This window comes from Leptonychotes weddellii, chromosome 2, assembly GCF_054177405.1.
Source record: "Leptonychotes weddellii isolate Sample4059 chromosome 2, ASM5417740v2, whole genome shotgun sequence".
Classification (NCBI taxonomy): Eukaryota; Metazoa; Chordata; class Mammalia; order Carnivora; family Phocidae; genus Leptonychotes; species Leptonychotes weddellii.
The window spans coordinates 54,768,542-54,779,428 of NC_138370.1; the positions used below are offsets into that span (position 1 = coordinate 54,768,542).

The 10,887-nt window shown below is 39.0% G+C and overlaps 1 protein-coding gene across 3 annotated transcripts; it reads left to right on the forward strand.

The window, feature by feature from the left end:
- The first annotated feature begins 210 nt into the window (after positions 1 to 210).
- Positions 211 to 10,504, forward strand: NPY1R (neuropeptide Y receptor Y1). 3 transcript variants are annotated; one of them, XM_031017336.2, is made up of 4 exons: positions 211 to 2,191; positions 3,342 to 3,565; positions 7,825 to 8,676; positions 8,789 to 10,504. In XM_031017336.2, exons 3-4 carry the CDS (start codon positions 7,981 to 7,983, stop codon positions 9,239 to 9,241), a joined length of 1,149 nt encoding a protein of 382 aa, XP_030873196.1. In that variant the 5' UTR covers positions 211 to 2,191; positions 3,342 to 3,565; positions 7,825 to 7,980; the 3' UTR covers positions 9,242 to 10,504. The 3 variants fall into 3 exon arrangements, with proteins under 3 accessions (XP_030873196.1, XP_006746608.1, XP_030873198.1); XM_031017338.2 differs by having other exon boundaries at positions 235 to 2,191; positions 8,234 to 8,676; XM_006746545.3 differs by lacking the exon at positions 3,342 to 3,565.
- The last annotated feature ends 383 nt before the right edge of the window (positions 10,505 to 10,887 follow it).

Sequence of the window (10,887 nt, forward strand, 5' to 3'; positions counted from 1 at the left end):
ATTGTATTTGGTTATTATACTATGCTGAATTTTTTTATTTTACACTTTTTAAAATTTTATTTATATTTTACACTTCGGAAGAGTACTTAATAAATGATATTCCTTGAGAATGATAAAATTTGTTGTTCTTGTTGAGCATTTTAAAACTTCTTTTTGTACCACAAAATTTGACATAAAGAAAAGTCTTTGAGACCAATGATCTTTCAAAAATTGGTATTTGATATTAGTATTTCAAGAACGCAGCTTTATAAATTTGCCTTATGGGGTACACTTTATAACAATTCAGTTAATAAAATGATAAAATACACGGGCCACAGTAGTTTAAGCATTATTATAGACATGACTTTATTAGCATTCTGGGGAAATACAGAAAGGAAAGTGTCTAACGAATCCAGATTATATTTTCAACTCCAAAGTATTTGCTGACATAGCAAAAATGTTTACATAAAAATGTATTCTTCAAAGAAAATTAGATGATTTCATTTGTAATTCTTGCATCAGACTGAAAATAGCCAATCTGATATCCTTGGGGTAACCTTGGGGTAAACTTGCTTCTCAGAACGTGACTTTAAGGAATGGAGTAGACAGAAGACAACAAGAAACCTAAAGAGTTATTGCTCTTTAAAAAACTGAAATTCCTAATCTAGGCTTTATATTTTCATCCTTGGTTTAAAAAAAAAAAAGAATTAAAAAAGAAAATATATACATGCCATTTTACTCTGTTTAACCAGTAGTAGGATTTTGTAAAATGTATGCTCACATCTATTATTATAGTTCATTTATTACATGACCATGATATTTTAATTCTTGATCACAATCCCTTTTCAACTGTATAAAAATATGTCTAATGACAAATATTTTAGAAATATTTCCTGGGAAAAATACCAGAGATGTTTACATCACTATATAAATAAACCAGTTATGACTTACAGTGAATAGCCTAATAGCTAGAAAAATAAAACATTTTTTAAGAGTGTAAAGTTCAGGTCATTCCATTTTTCTTGGAATTTTGTTTTGTTTTTAGTTTGAAGACAGAATGCAATCATAGTTGTTGTGTAATAAAACTTTTATGCACATCTTAGGCAGTGTCCTATATCTTTATTAGGAACACTTTTTATTTTCTGGCAGCTTGATTTGGAAGAAGTTGTATTCATCCTCACCAGTAAATAATTTTTGTGTGCATGTGTTTGTGAAATACACAACTTTGGTTTTTCAAAGTGGAACATAACTATGTAAAACATCTAAGATCAGTGTACCAGTAATTATCCAGAATCACCAGGCACCATGATGGTTTTGCCACAATGTACTCTTGCGTACATTCCATTCTTTTCTTCATAACGTTCAGTACAGCAGTAGACTAAGCACCGAGGAAATGGCATTGACTCTTTTTGACCGCCAGGGAAATGTTCCGTTCGTCGTGCTACCCTAAAGAAAGCCGCTAGGCACCGGGAATAAGCCTGACTGCATTTTCTCAGTGGAAAGAAAGGACTACAGGGCCAGCCTATCTCATCCGAGATTTGCTACTTTTTATTTTTTAAGGTCTTCTCTTTGTTCGCTTTTAAAATGGGGAAAAACCTTTTCGGCACTGGTGTGAGAAATATACAAACGTCACAAAAGAAAGCGAGAAACCTATTAGTGGCATTGCTGCGGTGCATTTCACATTTCCTTTTCTCCTAAGTAACAATCCCTTTCATTCTTGAGTTCGGCTGACGCTCCAGCGTTTCAGCCGGTTATAACTTCGGCCACAAGATGGCACTGACCTGCAAACAAAGGAAAACACAGTGACTCTGACTTTGTAAAAGCCTCGTAAAATTGTCTCGCCTTCCCGGGAGTCAAGGAGTGTGGGGATGAGTGCTTACTTTGCTCTGCACCGTTCGTATGTGTCTCTAACAATGTGTGGATATGTTTAATTGCTTTTCTTTCCAGAATTCTTAGGCAACGCACCCCCGAGGTGTATATCCAAGCTGAGGTGTCTGCGGGGGGAGAATCAGGCGCTACTCGCGGGGCGCCGTCACGTGATCCGGGGATGAGGTGGAGTTCGGCTTTAAGGGGGCGTCTCTTCCTATCTTCATCAATCTTTAGGATTTGAGCAGGAGAGATACCAACGGATCTTTCTTCCCCTCTCTGCTCCCTTCCATTACCATTCTTCCCGCTTTAATAAACGGGCGAAAAAGACGAATCCAACAGAGGGGTAAGTTTCAAGTTTACACCTTTTAAGGGACTTTTTCAGAAATCTCTCACTGAGGAAGAAAAAACGTGCGAGTGCCCGAAATTGACTCTGGGCAGCTGAGGTGGGGCACAGTCAGCCTCTTAGTTGGGCTCCCGGTGCAGGCAGGTCGCAAGGTGCGGCAGATGATCAGACAACTCCGGGACTCCTGCCTATAGGTGTGGGCCGACGTCAGTAATCGGGAGTTGGCGGCATCCGCACACCCTGCTCCCCCAGGGTTTCTGCACCGGGATATGAGTTCTCCCCTTTCGGGTTCTCGTAAGGTCGTCTTCCCCCTGACCTGGCTTATCTTTTGCGTTTTTCTGGAGCTGGCTGCCCGGGCGGCCGCACTGGAGTTTGCGCGGAGGAACCGGTCTCTGGGATGGTCTGGGGAATGGTGGGTTTGGCGGGTGGTCCACCTGGGTCCCCCTCGCGCCGCACGTGTCCCGCGGGGAGCCGGCGGAGGCGCGGGCTTGCCCGGGGGGCCGCGGACCCGAGCGCAGGCACGGTCCCCCGGACACTTGTGGGTTCCCCGCGTCTGGGCTGGAATGGAGCCCCTCTCCCTAGGTGCTGACCCTTCCAGTCTGTCACTGCGCCCTGGTAGACACCCTGAGCCCTATCCTTTTATTTCCGAGTTTCGATCATCGAACTCTTTAGCTCCTTTTAGAACAGCGATGATGGAACCTGGCAAGATTAGGAGATTGGGCATGGACTGGAAGTACAGGTGGCTTAAGAGTGTTCCGTTGGTCTCCAGGTAGACTGGAGAGAGGCGAATGTTTTAAGAACTGATGTTAGTCCACAGAGAACTGAGTTTGGGCTCTGCTTCTTTTTTATTTTGGGTTGGTTTGGGTTTGGATGTTTTGTTTGCCAGTCTCATCGTCACGGGTAGAGATGTTCCTTGATAGATGGGTGGCAAACGGGTGTGTGTGGGAAGGTTAGGGATGAGGAAAATTGGGGGCAATTCACCTAGTTACACAATATGAAAAAGGTGGGCAGGTAAGCGAGCCAATAGGAATTTTGGTTTAACCATGCCGTTTCATTCTTTGGTAACTGCTGGAGCACAGAAAAGCCTAGGGGAAGGCAAAGAGGGAGTGTGTTTTGACATTTCTTTTTACTTTTTTTTTTTTTCTCCCAGAGCGTTCAGATTTGCCATGCTTACCTGGATCCTGTGCAAAAGCATAACCCGCTAGGTGGCACACAGGCGGGGGGGAGTGCAGAGCTTGCCTGTCTCTACCTGGACAGAAACGGAGAAGCAGTATCTGGCAGGCGCAAGACTCTAGAATGGGCTTCCCTGGTGAACAGAGTAGAAAGCTATCCAGCCCAGTTGCCCACCTATGACTACAGCGGGAGTGCTTTTCGGTGGGTGACTACTGCATTCTGAGTCTTCCCTTACCGTTTTGAGGCAGCTGTCTGTTGAACCAGAAGAGGAAGGAACAGAGGATTATGTAACTCACATAGATAAACTAGCGGTAACTTTGGGAGGCTGTATGTAACGAGGCTGGCATTTCTTTTCCAAAACAAGTAAGGTGAACGGCCAGCTCTGAGGATATGAAAAAATTTACCTGCTGCAGACTATGACCAGAAACTTGTATTTTCAGGTAGTAACAGCACTAAGAACGGCAAGCAGTGGAAGGCCAGCATTCTCATTGGAAAGGAGAAGGAAATTTCCCTTTGGAAGGGGGCCAAGTTTCCAATTGGTGGTGTCTGTAGTATCTCTATTTTGTCTCTTAATTGCTCATGACAGCTACATTGAGATTTAACAACCTTAAATTTTGCAATGTCTGTAGTTGCATATCTTATTTTAACTATTGGGATAGTAAATATCAAATTATTTTCTTTTGCAAAGATAATGTATGTAAATTCTTTCTCAGTATTATTTTCTGACAACTATTCTTTTTTGAAGTTATACTAAGATAGGCTGAAAATACACATGTTATCCAATGCAGAACTGTTTTACCAAACTGGAATGACTACTGAACATGCACTTAGAAAAGGAGGCTTTGCAAACACTTAAAAAAATAGTTTACATTTTCTGTATAGCTAAGTTAATACCTACTTAGTGGAAAGACCACTATTCCTTACCAGAGCATGTCCATCAAGTATAACTTCAAAGGTATCAGAGTTGAATTTCAGTATTCACCTAAAACCCGCTGCAAGAAACTGCCTTTGTAGCCCACACACTGTATTATGGATTGAATTTTGTCAAAATAAGTCAATGGATTTAAAATTTCTATTTTTCTTCCTTTCCACTGTAGATACCTCAGTCTATGCCTCCGTTATCTCTAATCTGTATTATTGTATTAGCCTCTTAATGAATCTCTCTATTTCTTCTCTTTCCTATCTTAAGTCTGTTGAAAACAGCCCCTCAAGTAATAATTTAAAACAAGCCATCTAACTTCATGTCTTTACCAAAGACTCTCCAGTGATTCCTCATCTTCCTCAGAGAAAAAGTCAAACTGTCCCATGGAATAAGATCTTACATAATCTATTCCTCTTCTGCTTACCCTTTCTAAGTAATTTTCTACTAGTCTGTCTCTTATTTATTGCACTTCTCATTGATGTTTGGTACACCAGGTACACTCCAGCCTGAAGGATTTTACGTTCATTCTTTCCACATGGGATGCAGTCCCTGACATATCTACATGGCTTCCTCACTCACCACTTTCAGGTCTTAGATCATATGCCATGTTTTCAGGCAAGGAGAGGTCTTCCACACCACCTAGTAATAAAGTGCAACTCCCAACCACCCCAGCTCCCCTTCTTTGCTTTATTTTTCTGTATAATACCTATCATCTGGCATACTATCCTTTTTACCAATTTATTTTTTCTTGGTTTTCTTTGTTCACAAGACTGGAAACTCAATGAGAAAGTCACCATTGTCTCCCCTAAAACCATGCCTGACACAAACTGAGTGTTCAATAAATATTTATTGGCTGAATGAATTTTCTTTCAGAAACAATTCGTTTTTTAAACACAAAAATGGAACATTTCCCCCTAATGTTCCTGACCTAATAAAATGAGTATTGTAATTGGCATCCCTCTTGCATGTAAAAGGACTAGGTAAAAGAAGTCCTTTTGTAAAAGTCCTTATGTAAAAGGACTATGACAGAATTCAGTTACTGGCGTTAGAACCTACTATTCCAACTGTGCACCTACTGTGTCAGTCAACGCATTTTTGTTCTAAATCTAGTATTTGCAAGGCGCTATGAGGTATATACACTACCTACCTTAAAAAGATTATATCATAATTGGAAGGAGCCAGTTAAGGATTCAAGTGCACTAAATGGTGTTTTGAAAGACGGGTAGCATTTGAATTGGTGATGTGACAGGACACCCAACAAGAGCAATGGCAGAGACAGATGAATGCAGACACTAAAACAGGCTGGGGGGCACTTGGTGGGCTGGGGAGAGACTGGCCCACCTGGAACATAGCATTCACAATGGGGCTTTTGGAGCAAAGAGTGAAAGGCAAAGGGAAGCAAAATGTAGAGGTATTCAAGTGTCAGGCTGAGGAATGTACTCATAGTGTCTTATTCCAGGATACTTTCTCATCTGGTGGTGCGTGATGACAGAGAGCCATGAGAAGTCATAGGATAAAGAGCATGCACTTTCCTACCATGCTAGTTTTACTTTAAATAATGAAGAGAAACTCACAATTAACTAGTAAGTCATGTTGAATGTCTTGACAGCAACGTGCATATATATGAAGTATGATGCAAACATTTTCTTGAATTCTTCAGTGAGGAATTTGCAAAGAAATGTTAGATTATTCTTCAAGGTTTGTTCTCAGACACTAAGAGACAGAGATTATTCTCTCTGCCTTTGGCATTCTTTTTTTATTTATTTATTTGTCAGAGAGAGAAAGAGCACAAGCAAGGGGAGTGGTAGGCAGAGGGGGAAGCAGAAGCCCCACTGAGCAAGGAGCCCAATGCGGGACTCGATCCCAGGACCCCGGGATCATGACCTGAGCCGAAGGCAGACGCTTAACCAACTGAGCCACCCAGGTGCCCCCTGCCTTTGGCATTCTTGAGAGATAAAGGTTGATGTCTGCATGAGTCCATGAGCCATTGTCTATTGATTGTTGCACAGAGGAAGGGAGAGCTATACTTCTAAAAACGTTCACATTTGAAATCATTCCTAGTCTTAATTCTTCCATTCTCACTGAATGTTAGAAACCTTTATTTTTATTCTTCAGTTTTATCAAGCCAAGGTGTGGCTTTATAATAAAAAAAACCTGATATTCTAGAAAGCAAAAACACTCAAGGAAAGGTTCATTAGAGGTACCACTTAAAAGGCAAATGTTCATTAAATTTCTTATCTCCTTTGAAATGGAAGTCAATCTGCATGATTTTCTTTATTCTCCCATAAAAAAGAAATAAATGCAATTCCCTTCCTTAACACAGGCACAATGGCCTGTTAATTAACATAAGAAACCCTGAATCTCATATATTTATTTAGCAATCTGGAGGAAATCAGATTTTTTTCAAAGGAGCTTTTAATCTCTAAAAAAACCACTGTCTGTAATTTCTCTTTTTGGTAAGAAAAGAGTCTTTATATCACAAAATGCTGTGAAAGATCAAAATTACCTCAAAAATGTAGGTCCCTGCATTTTATCAGTATACAGTCTAGTGGGGAGGAAGGATATTTACATGTATAAAACCTTAGAAATCCTTTGAAAGCTTGTACATATTAATAAAATCCTTAAAGTTAGAAGGAACTTCAGTTATAGCCACTTAAGTCTCCTACACAATGCAAGAGCTCCCCAAAACGCTTTCATGTAGTAGCTGCAAACTCTTGTGTATGGAGCACCCCATAGTTTTGCAAGCAGTTGATTTCATTTGATTAAACTTTTGTTCCTCATAATGATGTGAAATTTGTTTTGTTTTGTTTGTAATATACACTGTACTATATTTCCCTTGGTCTTATTTCTAACTTGTATAGTTAGATATAATATTCTAAGCCCGGTTCCCTACGGCACATGCTACCCATTCAAATATGGGAAGACATCTATACCATTCCTAGCCTTTTCTGGATTAAACGTCTTCTGTCCCTTCCACCGTCCTTCATATGACAAAGGTTTTTGATGTTTCACTCTATTGATCATCCCCTTTTGAATATCCTTGTGCTAAATAATGTCTGCCTTAAAGAGCAGGTCAGTATACGGTGGAGCTATTAGTACAACTTAATGAATTAGTTCATTTCTATAGTAGGAGGAAGAATTAGGGAAATTGTTGTTGTTTTTCTTTGTTTCATATCTTATGTGTTAATCTGTGCATTAAATTTTTTGTTACACATTCATATTTTTACGATGTTTAGGAATCTGTTGACAGTCGTTTATATAAGACATATATAAGATTTTGGGCATGAGATTTAGGCACACCTTACTAATTTACAGGCTAAATTTACAGACAAATTTGCAAGTCCAGTTAAAAATATTAGAAGAGTTTTTTTTTTTCAAAATGTTTGCAGTGGTTCTGCTACTTTAAAAAGATGTTTATACAGATTACATTTTGTTTATTTATTTCAAGGTCTTCACTTAAAACAGTATTATGAGTCAGAATTCATTTTGACTGCCCTCAATAAAATTAGTAATGCCATTGGTCATTTTCTCTTTACAGATTGTTCAGTTCAAGGGAATGAAGAATTCAGAGTAATTTTGATAAATGGATTGCAATATGGAGAATTAATTAAGAATAAGCTGAACATTTGATCTGCTTTGAAGAAACATATTTTCCATTTGTCTAGAGTAATCTATAATCACCAAACCAATCAAAATGAATTCAACATTATTTTCCCAGGTTGAAAATCATTCACTCTTCTGTAATTTTTCAGAGAATTCCCAGTTTTTGGCTTTTGAAAGCGATGATTGTCATCTGCCCTTGGCCATGATATTTACATTAGCTCTTGCTTATGGAGCTGTAATAATTCTTGGGGTCTCTGGAAACCTGGCCTTGATTATAATCATCTTGAAACAAAAGGAGATGAGAAATGTTACCAATATCCTGATTGTGAACCTTTCCTTCTCAGACTTGCTTGTTGCCATCATGTGTCTCCCCTTCACATTTGTCTACACATTAATGGACCACTGGGTTTTTGGCGAGGCGATGTGCAAACTGAATCCTTTTGTGCAATGCGTTTCAATCACCGTGTCCATTTTCTCTCTGGTTCTCATTGCTGTGGAGCGCCATCAACTGATAATCAACCCACGAGGGTGGCGACCAAGTAACAGGCACGCTTACATAGGTATTGCGGTCATCTGGGTCCTTGCTGTGGTTTCTTCTCTACCTTTCCTCATCTATCAAGTATTGACCGATGAGCCATTCCAGAATGTAACACTTGACGCATTCAAGGACAAATACGTGTGCTTTGATAAATTTCCATCGGACTCCCACAGGCTGTCTTATACAACTCTCCTCTTGATGCTGCAGTATTTTGGCCCACTCTGTTTTATATTTATTTGCTACTTCAAGGTAAGAAAATGTTTCCCCCTACCATTTCCATTTTAACCTTCTTTCCACAGAATTCCACCTTAAATTAGTGGTTCTAGTTGAACTTTTTTTCTCTCTCTCTCTCTCTCTGTAGATATACATACGCTTAAAAAGGAGAAACAACATGATGGACAAGATGAGAGACAATAAGTACAGGTCCAGTGAAACCAAAAGAATCAACATCATGCTTTTGTCCATTGTGGTGGCGTTTGCAGTCTGCTGGCTGCCCCTTACCATCTTTAACACTGTGTTTGATTGGAATCATCAGATCATTGCAACGTGTAACCATAATCTATTATTCCTGCTGTGCCACCTTACAGCAATGATATCCACTTGTGTCAACCCCATATTTTATGGATTTCTGAACAAAAATTTCCAGAGAGACTTGCAGTTCTTCTTTAGCTTTTGTGATTTCCGGTCTCGGGATGATGACTATGAGACAATAGCCATGTCCACCATGCACACGGATGTTTCCAAGACATCTTTGAAACAAGCAAGCCCAGTCGCATTTAAGAAAATCAACAATGATGATAATGAAAAAATCTGAAACTCCTGTAAGCATATGGTCCCAGATGACATCTGTCTAAAAACAAGCACAATCTCCAACATCCTTTTGTTACCTGTTCCCCCAAGGGAATGAGGTTGTACTCATTTAAGAAAGACCAAGATTTGCTTGTCTTGCTTTTTACTGCTTTTATTGTAGCTGTCTAATTACACTGGGACAAAATGTACGGGCTTTGGAATCTTCTGGGCAATAGTTTTGACCAGATATCCTTGAAGTGCTTTTTGTAAACTTCTGCATATAATATGAAGAATTTTATATTCAATTTGTTGGAATTAAGTTTCTTTAGAGTATTACTATTGACTGACTTTAGAAGCACTACATCTGAAACTCATTAGGTTAGGCCATCCTGGGTTGATTAGATTGGATGGTCATTGTGTTGGGCAATCCTGATGTAATGATAGACATATTTTAGTCTGTTGCAGAGGGGACAGCATACAAAAGCAGCATTCAAGATGTGGAGCTAAGCCTATGTCTTGCAGACCTACAGTCTGAAGTCACTGAGGAGTGGTTTGCATTTTTCTTTTAAGATTTAAAACAGGATTTAATTTGCTCCTGATTATCACTTGAGATGAAAATGCATAAAACAGATTTCTCAGCTGTGAATATCATGGGGAATTGGGCCACCCACAAGAATTAAGTGGGAAAGCAGTTTTCTAACTTCAAAACTATTTTGGTACCTGACAACCAAAGGATTTCAGAGCAATTAATTTAACAAGCAAATCAGTATTGCAGCAAATAGTTGAATTATATTCATCTGAATTGTTGGTCCAGCGGTTTTCCATTCTTCACAGACTGTTCAGTGTTTGTCGAGCTTTCTAGCATAAATCTATATGTGACTCAAAAGGCATTTCCAGCTTACAATATATAAAAACACAAAGTGTATTTTCCATACATCAGTGCCTACATAGTAACTCATTTTTAACTTTTTCAATGTCCATTCTTCAAAGAAGGACACCAAAGTATACTGTTAAAAGAATGTTCACCCTGGCTAGCAGGGCTAAATACCTGAAAACTGAGAACAATTCATATAGCCCATATTAACTTGTATCAACTGTGTGCCTTGTGGAGTCTTATAAATAATGTACTTTATAGAGTACTAAGTGGTTGTGTCATGTTAATATACTTAATTTTATGTATTCTGTAATCGTGATTGAGCCTCAGAATCATTTGGAGCAAAGATATTTTAAAGAACAAGATATAACTTTGGTGTATTATGAAAGTATTAAATGTGTTTGATTTTAGAAAGACAGACATTTTCTGTATTAAAATTGGTTTTGCTTTTTCTGAGTAGTCTCTTTTATGTCTCTCTTCAGTTTGTTTCTTTTTTCTTTTGACTCATGGTTTCCCTCCCAATGATGTTCCCACAGCATCCTATTTCTGCTTGTTAATGAAACATTTTCTATCCTGTGGTCTTCCTCCTCTGCTTCTTGAAGCTTCTTGGAGGCAGGGGCTATTTTATACAACTCTGTCCCCAGTGCATTTACCACAGTGCCAGGTACTTAAAAATTTTTCAAAAAATATTTCTTAAACAAACAAATGAATAAATAATAACTAAATTTCCTCCCTTCTCATTTATGATCATAAAGACTTTGCATCTTGAAACTTTTTGGGGACTCCTCCTCCTAAGT